Source organism: Salmo salar, chromosome 17, assembly GCF_965601325.2.
Source record: "Salmo salar chromosome 17, fSalSal1, whole genome shotgun sequence".
NCBI classification, from domain to species: domain Eukaryota; kingdom Metazoa; phylum Chordata; class Actinopteri; order Salmoniformes; family Salmonidae; genus Salmo; species Salmo salar.
The window spans coordinates 58174491-58192480 of NC_138307.1; the positions used below are offsets into that span (position 1 = coordinate 58174491).

At 42.4% G+C, this 17990-nt stretch overlaps 1 protein-coding gene across 4 annotated transcripts in view; it reads right to left on the minus strand.

Moving 5' to 3' along the window:
* LOC106576225 (muskelin) overlaps positions 1-9022 on the minus strand; it is a 35110-nt gene extending 26088 nt beyond the window's left edge. For all 4 annotated transcript variants that reach the window (XR_006760140.2, XM_014153266.3, XM_045699872.2 and 1 more), the window contains exons 1-2: positions 8913-9022; positions 2008-2077 (exon numbers count right to left, since the gene is read on the minus strand). Coding sequence is in view for 3 of the 4 variants with exons in the window: in XM_014153266.3 (XP_014008741.1) it covers positions 2008-2077; positions 8913-8992 (150 nt within the window). In the remaining variant the exon portion in view is untranslated. The remainder of the gene's footprint in view (positions 1-2007; positions 2078-8912) is intronic.
* Positions 9023-17990: the final 8968 nt, after the last annotated feature.

Genomic DNA, 17990 nt, shown 5'->3' on the forward strand with positions numbered 1-17990 from the left:
TGGCAACTGCTCGGCCTCCAACCGCAAGGCACTACAGAGGGTAGTGCGAACGGCCCAGTACATCCCTGCAGCCAAGCTTCCTGCCATCCAGGAGCTCTATACCAGGCTGTGTCAGAAGAAGGCCCTGAAAAATGTTAGACTCCAGCCACTCTAGTCATAGACTGTTCTCGCTGCTACCACACGGCAAGCGATACCGGAGCGCCAAGTCTAGGTCCAAGAGGCTTCTAAACAACTTCTACCCCCAAGCCATAAGACTCCTGAACATCTAGTCAAATGGGTACCCAGACTATTCACATTGCTTGCCTGCCCCCCCTAGTCACTTTAACTAGCTCTACCTACATGTACATATTACCTCAACTAACCGGTGCTCCCGCACATTGACTCTGTATCGGCACCCCCGTGTGTGTGTGCATGTATGCATGTATATTAGTTACTTTTTTACTGCTCCTCCTAAATTACTTGTATCTCTTATTCTTAGCCATATTTTTTTTAAACTGCACTGTCGGTTAGGGGCTCGTAAGTAAGCATTTCACTGTAAGGTGAATACCTGTTGTATTCGGCGCATATGACTAATACAATTTGATTTGATTTGCCATGTTCACAGGTCACTGTAGTGGTAACTAGCCTGGGCATATCTGCTGCCGACAGGACAGGGCACCGGGTTGAACCCTCTGGGAGAGAGGGGATAGAGCAGTACAGATAGAACATTGATTAAATCTGCTTTCCGGAAACCAGGCAACCCACAATCCCTTGAGACCCATGTTTCTACAAATCCTGTAGGTTTAAATGGCTGTGTGAGTGAGCAATAACCATCCACTACCAGAGTGGATCTGCTAGGCTTACTAATGGGTCTTCTGATACAATTCCATCTTCAACAGTTTTCATCAGTAATAAGGCAGATATATTGCATCTCATTAGGTAATCGCCTAGGGTACATTTAACACAGAGGGATTATTCCTAGGCTTGGGTATATTGATCTTGCTTTTTCAAAACAGTCCTGTCACCTAAAAACATGGCACACTTGCTAATGAAAGACCCGTATCTCAATGCTTTGTCGATTCTTGTTGCCATAGAAACCATTATAAAACATTTATATGAAAGGACTCAGGCTTCATTTATGGCTTTATCATTTGTTCAGTATAATTATTTTCAAGGCTCTACCTCTCAACAACCTCAGTCTCTTTGAAAAGATAAAAGCGATTGATGAGAGTTCAACATTTTTAGAGAGTGAAACGTATTTGACGTAAACAGATGCAGTGGAGTTTTGCCTCTGCCACAATTGAATGTCTAGCTTGGGTGGTTAACTTAGTTTCCTCTTAATGCAAAAACAAAGTTTCAATTTCCTCTGCCCGCAACCACAAGACAGTCAAACACGCTATGCTGGGCCACTTCCTACTCACAAAAGTGCAAGTGCAAGTCATTGGGGTCAAGACGTGCATACTAAAGATATGTTAGCTGACTACGCACGCTTCTATGGGGCAGAAGTCCGTGGATTTTATGATTCTGGATGGCCAGATAGCTACCAACAATGACAAGAAACTGCCATGTGGGGCATCGTAAGTGACTCGTTTCAACTAGTTTAATATTTCTTTAACTATACCATGCCTTGTTTTGGCTGATTTCATGTCAATGCTAAAGAGGCTAAAATTCACTAGCTAGCTAACAGACAAGTGTAAAGATGTATTTGAGACAAGAAGTGCTCATTGTGCAAATGTATTTATGTTTTCAATAAATGCTGGAGACAAAATATAGTTTACATATTGTCAACAATCTAAGCCAACGCGCGTCGGTTTTGTTGCTAAACAACCAACCCCTCTATTAGGCGCTACTATTTAGCAGCCACCAGTGAATTGAGAAAACGGATGTTGTATGCAACTGGGCACAGACCCTCTACGGAAGAGCCCCATTCCAAGACAGGTAAGGCACAAGGCATGGAAGGTGTGTGAGTGACAGGTAGGCCTGAGTATGAGACAGGTGTTTATTTGGGCTGGGCACAGCAGACGTTACCTGTGGAGGGTAGTTGCTCTCAGACGACCACCTGGAGGACTGGTCATTGGGTTTGTCCACCAAGATGTTTCTACACACAGAAAGGGAAATATGGGAGAAAGGACATGTTTCAGCCAACATCCAACCATCATTTGTTGTGAGCAAAGGGATAGGGTAATATCCATGTAAAAGGACCCATGAGCACCACATGTGCAGGGAGTTCATAACAGCATATCAAATTGGGAGTCATAACAGCATATCAAATTGGGAGTCAAATAAAAGCTAAGAGTGTATATTTTGGGGAAATAAAGGCATAGATACATTTTTTATCCATTTTCCATTAGAAAATTGAACCTTGATTTCTGGTCAAACAGAAGGAAAAGGGGTCTTACAAAATATCTACCAGAAAAAGTCTAATGGATTCACTGGTACTTTTGTATAGTTTTTAGCCAGTAGTTCTGAAAATTGGTCCCCGAAAATTGCAAACTACATCACATGTGATGATACTGTATGTGCACCACGTCACTGCGCTCTCACTCGCTCTGCTGTGTGGGCATCTTGTGTATCTTGCTAGCTGTCTCTCTTATGGCGAGGGGCTGAAGCTCATTGGTTTAACTAATTGCTAGGGGGCTGGCCCACGTGGGGGAAAATGGTGCAGCTTTAAATAGTGGCCAAAGTACCGGAGCATGTCTTTAAAAAGGTATTAGAAATACATCAAAACACAATAATAGTGAAGTTAAGAACTTTATATATTATATATATAAATAACTTGTAATTCTGTTACCAAAAACCCACATATCTTTAAGATATGTCAAAAAAAATTCATGTCAAGCCCAGAAGAGAAATTAGAAGCTTTTTTGAACTTGTCCAAAAGCTCAAGTCACTTGCCCCGCCCCCACCCTAAAATGGTGTTGTATGATGCAAGGAACCACTATGCAAAATAACATTCATTATTATCACTGGTATTGACAATGGAAGGCTGCTGCTCTCTGATCCCATGTATTATACAGTACAGTGTCGACCCGTCATTCAGGGCAGAGCCTGTTTTGAGTCCCACATTTTGTGCATGTTATTTTGGCATTAATATGTGTGTCACATCAGTTTGCAAACAATGTAAATAAATATATTGAGTTAATAAAACCACATACAAATATGGTCTCTTTTTAGTTTTCTTGAGTAAGACAGCTCCAAAATGCAGGTGTTTCAGCCCAGCTCAGTGTTTTCTGTGGTGGTGGGGAAAGCCAGCAGAAAATACGGAGCGTTGCGCCATGATTGGCTCAGTATTCTGTCACTCATTGGGACACTGAGCTAGAAAATTCAAGCCCCTTGGGTGCTGCCATAGAGTTACATTAGAAGTGCCCATCCATGAAGGCTCAATGTCATTGGCCACAGATAAAATTACTTCAAATCACATTTTATCTACAGTAGCTTTGATTGGACTGATCATGTCAACATCACACTTTCAAAATCTTAGCTGGCAATCATCATCATCATCATGAATCAAGTTGACAACCTACTGGAAAATCCTTTTTAATCCTTGTCATATGAAGAGAAATTACATAAAAAGTATCGGTGGTCATCGGCGATTGGATAAACATTACACGACAAGTTGGAAATCACTAATTCAACAATGAGTGGTTTGGAAGGAATCAGTGGCTAACTGCAAGCATTGCAAAGCAATCATTATCTTGCTATTCAATGGAGTGGCAGTGGGTCCCAAGTCTAAGATTAAGGGTCTCTTTTCCTAGTTTAAAATGATAAACATTCAACATTGGCCATGCTGTTAATTAAGCATGATGTGCTGGAAAAATGATCTACGACTAGGAAAATACGTTTTGAACTTTCATTCAACTCGGAATTGGGAAATTCGGAACTCGGGCCTCTTTCTAGAGCTACGACCTGAAGATCACTGACATCATCATGATTCACAACTTTCTTTCCCCGAGTTCCCAGGTGTCTTGAAAGCACCAAAAAAACAGAATGCCAGACTTTGATGACAAAATTTGCCCATGAAGGACCGCCGAACCACCTTCCTGTTCAAGTGAGCAAGGCACAACAAGGTGAGTCCAAAAATGTATTGTATGCTGCTGCATAAATGATGTAATATGCCAGGGAGATATGTATACTGTAGTTAAGAAAGTAACACTAAGTGTATGTTGTGTAGTAAGCTGTTAGTAGCTCATGTGCCTCACCCCAATAATTTGGTCTATTTTCACCTCTTAATTTCACTGAATATTGTAAGAGCTTTCATTGTCTGCTTATATGCCCCCTTTATTTATCCTACGGTTGACTTGGTGTACAGGGAGAACACTAAGAATGGCCCATGTTCTGAATTCTGTCTCTGTACATAAAAGTGCTGAGCAACTAGTTATTGACTACAGCCGTCCGAGCTCGCTCATGAATGTCTTAATCTAAATTACGGATTGCCTCTTATCCGCTCGTCGTCCCCTTATGCCACAGTTTGTACATCTTAATTGTCAGTAGAAACCACATTTGTTTAAGCAAGTCAGCCATGTTTTTATTTTTTTTAAAGGCAGTAAATGAGGCTGAATGAACTGTTTTGCTGCCAGACAAGGCTCTGCTGATAGCCAGATGTAGCCAGATGTAACGGTGGTAAGGTGTTGGGACTGCTGTTGGGACTGCTTTATGTAGGTCCTAACAGTTTGTGGGCACCGTTTGTCACCATCACCGTTATAATTAATATATTGTTTAGTGGCTTTGCTGGCATGCATCCCACTTTTTTTTTTTCCCCACCTAAATTTAGATGCTAAAATCGTCACTGATGCAGCATCTCTTGCCGTTGTGGCCTTAACCAAGGCACTTGCATCTTGAGCTGGCTTTAATGGCCATGCACTCTTGTAATCTCCAACCGGCACAGCCAGAAGAGGACTGGCCGCCCCTCAGAGCCTGGATCCTCCCTAGGTTTCTTCCTAGGTTCCTGCCTTCCAGGGAGTTTTTCCTAGCCATCTGCATTGCTGGCTTTGGGGTTTTAGGCTGGGTTTCTGTATAAGCACCTTGTGACATCTGCTGACGTAAAGATTAACTTAAACCCCCCCCCCCCAAAAAAAGTGAAATAGTGCACTGACAGGCTAATGTATAAAACACGTGGTCCGTCAACCCTCCATCTGGAGAGCTACTGGGGTGTCCAGACTTGTGAAACAACCCTGATCAAACAAACCAGAGTCAGCATATCAAGGTCCTGTTGAGCAGCTGATATTTTACAATGTGGTGTGCTCGAGCAGGGCTGGAGCAAATGCCTGCACACCCAGTAGCTTTCCTGGAATTTCATGGAGGATGGTTTACCATCCTGCAACATTAAAATTACAACCAAATACTTTAAGTTTTTATAAAAGAAATCCCTCATTCAATGAACCAGGGATCAAATGGCTAAGGCGGGTGAAGTAGCGAACCTAAATGGTTATCTATTTGTAAGGTTAAAATATTCAGTCTTCAGGGGAGATCTTGACAGCATATGACCTACTTGTCAATTAGGATATTCCAATAATATATATTTTTTAAACTGTCAGAATTACATGTCCAGGAAATGAATAGAGGAGAATCTTAACCAATTTTGAGTGCTGAGACACATACGGTTGTACAACCGGAGTATGCAGTATTGGTTTCATCAACTATCAACTGCGTGTCGGACATTTGCGGTTATACACGAGGGCCGGAGGAAAGTTATTTTAGGACATCGAACATGACATTAATACATGCTAATAGCTAAATAGTTGACTAGTGAGATAACCAACCAAACTACACCATGTTTTCAATTGGTTTTCTATCTTTATTTTACCTGCTGCGCAAATCCCTCCCTCTCCTCTGGCAACCGCCCACTGGCACAGGCAGGTGATGCACACCATGACTTTTCCAGGATTTTCATTGCTGACCAAAAATCTGCTATAACTGGGTAAATAACTCACTAAGAATAAATATCAAACAATGTGCACACGTGTCTAGGGTCGCTTTGATCTCAAACACGCATCTTGTGACTGCATGATTGAAGGACAGCTCGTGCCCATCAATGCAGGCCTACAATAATTATACTCTGATGCGTTCTGCAGCGATTTGTAGGACAGTGGGTAACACATTGCATCGGGAGCACACTGATACAATTCTGATCGGAGTAACCCAATTGTTTGATATTGTGATTTCTTCTTTTACTTTTCCATTCGGGCAACTTAAAACTATATTATTCTTGTCTGACTATTTTTTTTTTTTTTTTACTTTCCCTGGACAAGTGGACAAGCGTTAATGTCGAGCCCTGCTCTCCCTCATGAGGGAGGATGAAAGTTCATATTAGTAACAAGTAAAGGTAGACCTACCAATTAGGCTAGTTGGTGTTTTTACTGATATACATTTGATAATGAATTATTAACTGATTAAAACTCGTAATATACTCATACATATTCTTATTCATTCCTTTACACTTGTGTGTATAAGGTTGTTGTTGTGAAATTGTTAGATTACTTGTTAGATATTACTGCACAGTCAGAACTAGAAGCATTTCGCTTCACTCACATTAATATCTGCTAACCATGTGTATTTGACCAATCAAATTTGATTTAATACTGTTACTTAATCAGAGTAGACAAACCACAGTTTGGTCACCTACTGTCCTCCCTTATGTTCAGCTCATTTGTTTTCTTATTCTGTCGTCTGGTTGTCAAAGCAAAAGCGTGAAAACAGTCTGGACAACAGAAAGTTGAGTGTAGTTCAGTAAAATTCAGTAACGTAGCAAACACTAGAGTACAGTATAATGTGCTGTACTATACTTGTACTTGTGAAACATAGAAGTCCATGATTAGATCAGATTTGGTCCGGTTCAAACCAACCAAATTTCTACATGTTTGGGAGCAGAGCTCATTAGAATAATAGCCAGTGTGGAGAATAAAACCTATATGTAAAGGATGATATTGCTTATTTCTACCTTCGTGTAGAATTATGCATTTCTATGTAGTACAGATCAGAGACCATTGATCAGGGTTCAGCGGTGTCCAGATTTCCATACCTTGCCTCTGCCATCCTGGGATATACGGTATTACTGGTAGTGCACACAAGTAAATGTGTTTATTTTTATTTTTTTCAAACAGAAAAAAAAGCCCCAAAGTATGTACTTACCAGAATGCTATCAAAATGCTAACAAGTACTAAGGAATTCTCATAGCGGATGCTAGGTAAATGCTAATGAGCGCATGTGAATATTTACTACTTGGACAGACAACCCAGCTCATAAAGTTATGCAAGTATATCAAAACGGAGTTTGCAGCGCGCACAACCACAAATATTAGGCAGCAGGGGATTTTCTCTGCTGGTTGCATGCTGATTGCAGGAATGTCCACCAGAGCTGCTGACAGATAATGTTCATTTCTCTACCATAAGTCGCCTCCAATGCCATTTTAGAGAATTTGGCAATACGTCCAACCAGCCTCAACTGCAGACCACGTGTAACCACGCCAGCCCAGGATCTCCCCATCCGGCTTCTTCACCTGCGGGATTGTCTGAGACCAGCCACCTGGATACCTGATGAAAGTGACGAGTATTCCTGTCTATAATAAAGCCCTTTTGTGGGGGGAAAACTTCCTGTATACAGCCATGTTAACAGCATCATAGCATACGTACCAGTGAATCACTGTAACATATGAAATACAAGTAAGTGTTATCACTACGTATAAAATGTACATGTTCAATTATTAAGTGATGTGCAGTCGAATTCAAGTCCTGATTGGTCAATAAGCTTATTTTACTTGTTAAATAACGAAATGGACTGACCTGAACAGCGTTCCTAATTTGATCTGGCATTGGCCAGAGCAAGTTAGGCCTACTGATGACTGATCTAGTGATTGGGTAGCCTAGTGGTTAGAGCGTTGGACTAGTAACCAAAAGGTTGCAAGATCAAATCCCCGAGCTGACACGTTTTTAAAAATCTGTCATTCTGCCCTTGAACAAGGCAGTTAACACACTGTTCCTAGGCCATCATTGAAAATAAGAATTTGTTCTTAACTGACTTGCCTAGTTAAATAAAGGTCAAATAAATAAACATCTCATTCCTCATCAATCATGGGCTGGTATTGTGACAGAGGCAGTGACACTATTGTCTTCAAGGCTGCAATTCTCACTAATGGGTCTTTTGACCAATCTGATCAGCTATGAAAAATCTGTGGGTAAGGACAAAAGACCCATTAGCAGAAGAAAAAAAATCTGAATTGGGCTGCCTGTATAAAAGCAGTAAACATTTTCAGTCAGTTCCAAACTAATTAGTGCTGAAACTAGCAATTCCACGCGTTTTTAAAAGAGCGGGATAATAGGGTCCATATAAGCTGACTGTACAGCCATTTCCTATGGTGTCAAGTTACCCAAGCAATACCATAGAGACATACTAGCAAGGTAGCTAACATTAACTAGTTATACCCTTTGGCTTTGCACGAACGGGTACAGAACAATCAGACTAAACCCGCATACAAAAAAAGTGTAGGAGAAAAAAATTGCTATCTAGTATGATTAGTTACCTATTTAGCTTACTAGCTAATATAAAAAGTCATGAGCGGTTTTTGCTACCAACTAACGTTAACTTAGTGGTGGTGGCATGCTCGTCTAGTTTGCGAGCTCGCTAACTTAACTAGCTAGCTTTTTTTTGCCAAGTCGTTAGTACAGCTGTTAGATAGTTACCAGTATCGGCTTTACAGTGCATGGCAAGACGTCACACAGTACACAAAAATAATACATTTATCTAGCTATGCGTGCATTTTGTTTACTCGAGTAAATCTAACTAGTTAACATTATCCCCTTTGCCTAACGTTCGAGTAGTTAGCTCGCAGTCAAGCTAGGCCGTGGAGACACGATTTCGATGCACTGTGGCAGTTAATGAGACCTGCAGCAACGAAAACAAATACACAAATGTGGTCAACGTATGTGTGCATTACTCACTCTGGTAAATATGTGGAGGAATAAGAGCTCCATTTAAAAACACTGAAGGAGAGGACTCTGTTCTCTGGAACGACCGCCATCTTGTTGCAGAAAATGACAAGCAGCAGAGGCTCGAGTGACAGCTCTTAAAGAGACAACACACTTTAATTCGTTGGGTTACGTCGGTCAAATTCAATAACAGAGAAAACTGTTCAAAATATTTATGAGGACATGATATTGATTAGTGACCCTGAAAATGTGCATGGAACACTTGCACCAAGTCAACCATACTGCTGCCATTAGTTATGCATTTGGCTTAGTGTGTGTGTGCGTGCGTTTGTGTGTGTTATCGCAATAGGTTTCTCCTGACACCTGTTTAATCTGCAGAAATAACATAGTTTATCAACTTTTTGAAGCTATTCAGCATAGGCTTGAGTATAGGCTTGTCTCATATTTGTTCCACGTTGAGACAATGAACAGCATCAATATAATTTAGAATATGTTTGTAATACTGTATCTCTCAAAGATGTGGAACCGGTATTACCTCACACAGGCAGGACTGATGTTTCCTTCTGTGTTTGGTTTTGCTTATTCTATTTTTAACATAGGCCCAACATTTTTACTTTCCAACCTGTTTCCCACCAAACTCCCAATGATGAGGATATCACAGGATAATAGAGTCACTGCTTCATTCTTATGTCATCTTCCCTGATGATCTCAGTTCCAGCATGTATGACACAGGGCACATGAATCCTCATCACCCTTTCCAGTCAGCATGAGACAATAAAAGCCCCCCCCCCCCCCCCCCCCACCTCTCTCTCTCTCTCTCTCTCTCTCTCTCTCTCTCTCTCTCCAACCTATGGGGCAATGACTGTACCGATTCGATCTTGTTTTTAGTTTTTGATTATTTGTGTTGGTTGTTTGACATTTTTCTGCACTGTTAGGAGCTAGTAACACAAGCATTTTGCTGCACCCGCTATAACATCTGTGTATGCGACCAATAAACTTGGATTATATTTTTATTTGGTTTACTATTAGGCTATTATATTAAATTACTGATAACAATAATAGCCCTGACTTTCTGAGCGTCAACCAGGATTTGATCATCCCATTTTTCGAAAGGACCATCTCCGTGTCAAATGCAATTTGACACCGGTGAATTATCTCCAAGTGGATTGCCAGGAAGCTTCTTGATGTAAGAAATGCACGAAAATGTCATTTCTTCTAAGTGCACGAGCAGCACTTGTCACGGGAACCTCTTAATTTACCATAAATGGAGTGGAGAGGCACTTTTTATTCGTGACTTTTTTTGTCCAAAGCACAGCGGACAAGGGATTATTGAGTGACATTGAGAAGTATAGGCTATATTAAATTATGACTCTTTTTGTAAACTATTGTGTTTCATTTTTCAGTTACTCAGTTAAGTATTCGAACTTTGGTAAAATTATAGGCTACATGTTTATCATGATAAAACATATATTAACCTATAGGCCTATGGACCACGAGGTCACTAGACACTGCATTGGTCCTATAATAGCAATACATGCACCTGCTCATCTCATTCCTGAGTCATGGTCATGTTGATGTTATAGCCCATACATGAGCTCATTTATGCGGGAAATAACTCACTATGTGAATATTTTGGAGACGTATACTATTATGTAGGCTAGTTTATATTATATGGGCCAGAACTTGAGACGCTGTAGTCTTTATTATACGACTAATGGCTCATTGCTGTTTACGGAGCGCAGTGGACTTCCCCCTGCCCATAGTGACTGCGCATGGACTGGATCACGTGGGAGGTCCCTTTAAGTTTCCATTGAGAGGCTTGGCCATGTCACATGATGGACATGATATAATGAAATAGCAGGAAAACAGAGACGTAGTGTACCCTAAGCTGATAAAAAAAAATCTACGCACTCATCTGCAATAGCACCCGCGCAATAGCCTCGGTGCAACTGGGGACCAAGTAGGGGACAGGGGCGGTCCAGAATACGTCCCCATCTGACGGGACATGTCTGTTGATTCGCGATTGTACCTGCAGATATTACGCACTTTTTGAAGGCGAAGATCCCTTTTAAGTACGTGTTTATTCCATCCATCTACCTGGGAGGGGAATCGGTGCGCATCTCACGTGAGTGAAGTTATTTATATAATGTCTCAGATGATTGATACGCAGCTGTGTAGAGGCACTGTTTCTCTATGCTCTGCTCAGCTGTCATTTCTGCGCTTTACCGCAGGTGTTTTCCGCGCGTTATTTTGGCTTTCTGGTGTTGATACAGCGGAGGAATCGCATTGTGTTCTGTGTTTTCTGTAAGTGCGTGAAACGAAAATTCGCCCCTGCTCTTGTGGCTGAGCAGATTTTTTTTAAATGTTCTTCCAGATGGGTTTTGCTCTCTATAGCTTTGCCAATGTCCGCATTCCAGTGTGTGTTGCGCAGATTGAAGTTGAAGTAAGTTCGACAACTGGGTATTTGCTTTCTACACATATTTCATAGCCTATTGAATGTATGCTGTTTAAAAAATAATGCCTATAGGTCGTCCACCTCACCCATATCTTGAAGGATGGCACCGCAACAACACACAGACCGCTGTCCGGTCCAAGGCTAGAAAATACAAGCAAGAAAATGTTTTGTTTAAACTAAAATTGAAGTCGCTACTATAGTTTGATTTTGCGTTGTCAAGACAGGTTATTTGGAGCTTGCACTGACAGCCGAGAGGGCGGAATTTTCATAACTTGTGATGTTCAGATCTCTCCAATCGTCATCATTACGCAACATTAACGGAACATAACTACTCATCTTTATGAATTATAGCCTATTGTGATGTAACATATTGGGTAGCAAAATCATTCATAACCTGGTTAAAATGTATTTCTGTGAAATAATTGTAAAGTTATAGAATTAACCAAATACTAGGCTACAGCATTGTGATTGGGGTATGTCCGATGCATGGATACATTTTTACTGTCAAATCGGAAACTGCGTAGCTGTAGGACCGTCCGTCTTTGATACATCCTATACCCCCCTGTTAGCCTACAGGTGGGGCCAAATCCTTTATCAACACGTTCTACGGACTCTGTCGGACGGGAACGGGATGTTAGGGAAATGTGGCAATAACATGCGACGTCACTACCTTGTACAGTATGTCGGAGTAGTGTCAGGGACAAATGAGCGTTCAAAACAGGTAGGAACTCGGAAATCTCTAACTTCAGTGCGTTCATGATAACTGGGATTCGGAAAAAAACGAGGTCTGACCGAGAGAAATCGTTTTGAAAGTTCATCCAACTCGGAATTCCAAGTCGGAATCTCGGGCATATTCCTAGACCTCCGACTTCTGATCTGAATATTCTTTATTTTATTTCACTTTTATTTAACTAGGCAAGTCAGTTAAGAAAAAAATCTTATTTACAATGAAAGCCTACCAAAAGGCAAAAGGCCTCCTATGGGGATGGGGGCTGGGATTATATATATATATTATAACACACATCATGACAAGAGAGACAACACAGCACTGCAGAAAGAGAGACCTAAGACAACAACATAGCAAGGCAGCAACACATGACAACACAGCATGACAACAACATGGTACACAACATGGTAGCAGCACAAAACACAGTACAAACATTATTGGGCACAGACAACAGCACAAAGGGCAAGAAGGTAGAGACAACAATACATCACACAAAGCAGCCACAACTGTCAGTGTCCATGATTGAGTCTTTGAATAAAGAGATTGAGATAAAACTGTCCAGTTTGAGTGTTTGTTGCGGCTTGTTCCAGTCGCTAGCTGTAGCGAACTGAAAAGACGAGCAACCCAGGGATGTGTATGCTTTGGGGACCTTTAACAGAATGTGACTGGAAGAATGGGTGTTGTATGTGGAGGATGAGGGCTGCACTAGATATCTCAGATAGGGAGGAGTGAGGCCTAAGAGGGTTTTATAAATAAGCATCAACCAGTGGGTCTTGTGACAGGTATACAGAGATGACCAGTTTACAGAGGAGTATAGAGTACAGTGATTTGTCCTATAAGGAGCATTGGTGGCAAATCTGATGGTTGAATGGTAAAGAACATCTAGCCGCTCGAGAGCACCCTTACCTAACAATCTATAAATTATGTCTCCGTAATCTAGCATGGGTAGGATGGTCATCTGAATCAGGGTTAGTTTGGAAGCTGGAGTGAAAGAGGAGTGATTACGCTGGAGGAAACCAAGTCTAGATTTAACTTTAGGCTGCAGCTTTGATATGTGCTGAGAGAAGGACAGTGTACTGTCTAGCCATACTCCCAAGTACGGCTAAAAGATGGCGCCAAACATGGCTGACGTTTTACATTCTCCAAACCAATTGTGCTATTTTGTTAGTTTTTTTGTAACTTTAAAAAAAACGTATTTTGTACATAATGTTGCTGCTACCGTCTCTTATGAATGAAAATAACTTCTGGACATCAGAACAGCGATTACTCACCGCAGACTGGAAGAAACTTTTTCCTTTAACGAGTCCAAAGAGAAGGATATACTGCTTTCACTGGAACAGGCCCAGATCCCCGTAATTTGCTTGAAGAACAGACACAGGAAAAGGGTCTGCAGATCGGGCTACCTTCTGAGAATCTGTAGGCGAGCGAGTAATCTCCCACTGCCATCCGTTCTTCTTGCTAATGTTCAATCATTGGAAAATAAAATTGATGACCTACGATTAAAATTATCCTACCAATTGGACATTAAAAACTGTAATATCTTATGTTTCACCGAGATGTGGCTGAACGATGATACAGATAATATGAGCTGGCAGGATTTTCCATGCACCGGCAGAACAGAGAAGCTACGTCTGGTAAGAGGAGGGGTGGGGATGTGGGTCTATTTGTCAATAACAGCTGGTGTGCGATGTCTAATTTTAAAGAAGTCTCAAGGTATTGCTCGCCTGAGGTAGAGTATCTTTATGATAAGCTGTAGACCACACTATCTAACAAGAGAGTTCTCATCTATATTATTCGTAGCTGTCTATTTACCACCACAGAACGAAAGTGGCACTAAGACCGCTCTCACCCAACTCTATAAGGCCATAAGCAAAGAAGAAAATGCTCACCCAGAAGCGGCGCTCCTAGTGGCTGGGGACTTTAATGCAGGCAAACTTAAATCAGTTTTACCAATTTTTTACCAGCATGTTACATGTGCAACCAGAGGGGAAAAAAATCCTAGACCACCTTTACTCCACACACAGAGATGCATACAAAGCTCTCCCTCGCCCTCAATTTGGCAAATCTGACCATAATTCTATCCTCCTGATTCCTGATTGTAAGCAAAAACTAAAGCAGGAAGTACCAGTGACTTGCTCAATACGGAAGTGGTCAGATGACGCGGATGCTACACTACAGGACTGTTTTGCTAGCACAGACTGGAATATGTTCCGGGATTCATCCAATGACATTGAGGAGTACACCACCTCAGTCATCGGCTTCATCAATAAGTGCATCGATGACATCGTCTCCACAGTGACTGTACATATCCCAACCAGAAGCCATGGGTTACAGGCAACATCTGCATCGAGCTAAAGGCTAGAGCTGCCGCTTTCAAGGAGCGGGAAACGAATCCGGACGCTTATAAGAAATCCCGCCATGCCCTCAGACAAACCATCAAACAAGTAAAGCGTCAATACAGGATTAAGATTGAATCCTACTACACCGGCTCTGACGCTCGTCAGATGTGGCAGGACTTGAAAACTATTAGACTACAAAAGGAAACCCAGACACGAGCTGTCCAGTGACGCGAGCCTACCAGACAAGCTAAAAGCCTTTTATGCTGTTTTCGAGGCAAGCAACACTGAAGCATGCATGGGGTGATAGGTAGCCTAGTGGTTAGAGCGTTGGACTGGTAACAGAAAGGTTGCAAGATCGAATCCCTGAGCTGACAAGGTAAAAATCTGTCGTTCTGCCCCGAACAAGGCATTTAACCCACTGTTCCTAGGCTGTCATTGAAAATAAGGACTTGTTCTTAACTGACTTGCCTAGTTAAATAAAGGTAAGAAAAAAATGCACGAAAGCACCAGCTGTTCTGGATGACTGATAATGCTCTCGGTAGCCGATGTGAACAAAACCTTTAAACAGGTCAACATTCACAAAGCCCCTGGGCCAGACGAATTACCAGGATGTGTACTCAAAATATGCGCGGGTCAAGTGTCTTCACTGACATTTTCAACCTCACCCTGACCGAGTCTGTAATACCTACATGTTTCAAGCAGACCACCATAGTCCCTGTGCCAAAGGAAGTGAAGGTAACCTGCCTAAATGATTACCGCCCCGTATCACTCACGTCGGTAGCCATGAAGTGCTTTGAAAGGCTGGTCATGGCTCACATCAACAGCATCCTCCCGGACACCCTAGACCCACTCCAATTCGCATACCGCCCCAACAGATCCACAGATGACGCAATCTCTATTGCACTCAACACTGCCTTTTCCCACCTGGACAGAAGGAACACCTATGTGAGAATGCTGTTCATTGACTACAGCTCAGCGTTCAACACCATAGTGCCCACAAAGCTCATCACTAAGCTAAGGACTCTGGGACTACAAACCTACCTCTGCAACTGGATCCTGGACTTCCTGACGGGCCGTCCCCAGGTGGTAAGAGTAGGCAACAACACGTCTGCCACGCTGATCCTCAACACTGGGGTCCCTCAGGGGTGTGTACTCCTGTACTCCCTGTTCTCCCACGACTGCGTGGCCAAACACAACTCCAACATCATCATTAAGTTTGCTGATGACACAAGTGGTAGGCCTGATCACCGACAACGATGAGATGTCCTATAGGGAGGAGGTCAGAGAACTGGCAGTGTGGTGCCAGGACAACAACCTCTCCCTCAATGTGATCAAGACAAAGGAGCTGATCGTGGACTACAGGAAAAGGCAGTCCAAACAGGCCCCCATTAACATTGACGGGGCTGTAGTGGAGAGGGTCGAGAGTTTCAAGTTCCTTGGTGTCCACATCACCAACAAACTATCATGGTCCAAACATACCAAGACAGTTGTGAAGAGGGCACGACAAAACCTTTTCCCCCTCAGGAGACTGAAAAGATTTGGCATGGGTCCCTAGATCCTCAAAAGGTTCTACAGCTGCACCATCGAGAGCATCCTCACCGGTTGCATCACTGCCTGGTATGGCAACTGCTTGGCATCTGACGGTAAGGCGCTACAGAGGGTAGTGCGTACGGCCCAGTGCATCACTGGAGCTAAACTTCCTGCCATCCAGGACCTATATAATAGAAGGTGTCAGAGGAAACTCCAGTCACCCAAGTCATAGACTGTTTTCTCTGCTACTTCACGGCAAGCAGTACCGTAGTGCCAAGACTAGGACCAAAAGGCTCCTCAACAGCTTCTACCCCCAAGCCATAAGACTGCTGAACAATTATTAAAATCGGCATCGGACTATTTACATTGACCTCCCCTCCCTTTTGTACACTGCTGCTACTCGTTGTTCATTATCTATGCAGAGTTAGTTCACCCTATCTACATGTACAAATTACCTCAACTAACCTGTACCCCCGCACACTGACTCGGTATCGGTGACCCCTGTATATAGCCTCGTTATTCTTATTGTGTTACTTTTTATTATTATTTTTTACTTCAGTCTATTTGGTAAATATTTTCTTAACTCTTCTTGAACTGCACTGTTGGTTAAGGGCTTGTAAGTAAGCATTTCACAGTAAGGTCTACACTTGTTGTATACGGTGCATGTGACAAAGTTTGGTTTGATGAGGTGACTACCTCAAGCTCTAAACTCTCGAAGGTAGTAATCACACCTGCGGGGAGAGGGGCATTCTTCTTACCAAACCACATTACCTTTGTTTTGTAGGTGTTCAGAACAAGGTTAAGTGTACAGAAAGCTTGTTGGACACTAAGAAAGCTTTGTTGTAGAGCATTTAACACAAAGCCCGGGGAGGGGCCTGCTGAGAATAAAACTGTATCATCTCCATATAAATGGATGAGAGAGCTTCCTACTGCCTGAGCTATGTTGTTGATGTAAATTCAGAAGAGCGTGGGGCCTAGGATTGAGCCTTGGGGTACTCCCTTGGTGACAGGCAGTGGCTGAGACAGCAGATCTTCTGATTTTATACACTGCACTCTTTGAGAGAGGTAGTTAGCACACCAGGCCAAAGACCCCTCAGAGACACCAATACTCCTTAGCCGGCCCACAAGAATGGAATGGTCTGCCATATCAAAAGCTTTGACCAAGTCAATAAAAATAGCAGCAGAACATTGCTTAGAATCAAGGGCAATTGTGACATCATTGAGGACCTTTAAGGTTGCAGTGACACATCCATAACCTGAGTGGAAACCAGATTGCATACCAGAGAGAATACTATAGACATCAAGAAAGCCATTCAGTTGATTATTGACACATTTTTCCAACACTTTTGATAAGGAGGACAACATAGAAATAGGCCTATAACTGTTAGGATCAGTTTGATCTCCCACTTTAAATAAAGGATAAACAGTGGCTTGGAAAAGCAATGGGGAACCTCCCCAGAAAGGATAGACAGGTTAAAAACTTCGGAGATAGGCTTGGCAATGATTAGGGCTGCAACCTAAATGAAGAAAGGGTCTAAACCATCTGACCCAGATTGTTTTTTGGGGTAAAGTTTCAGGAGCTCCTTTAGCACCTCAGACTCAGTGACTGCCTGCAGGGAGAAACTTTGTAGCGGGGCAGGGAGAAGTATCAGGGATAGTCGCATTAGAAGGGGTGGGAGATGAGGAAATGTTGGATGGGCAATGAGGCATGGCAGAGTCAAATGGGAATCCTGACTTAATGAAGTGGTGATTTAAAGAGCTGTGTTTGTTGTAAGTAACAACCACATCATCAACTTTAAGGGACATGGGCAGCTGTGAGGAGGAGGGTTTATTCTCCAGGTCTTTAACCGTTAAATTGAATATCACTGACACCATGATTTGACATTGTTGTTTTCCGAGGTCCCAGTTCTCTTGAATACACAAAAAAATATATACTTGCAACGGACTGCCTTTGGAACGAGCACAGAGCGCGGGAACCCGCATCTCCATCCCCTTTGCACGTACAGTTGAAGTTGGAAGTTTACATACCCTTAGGTTGG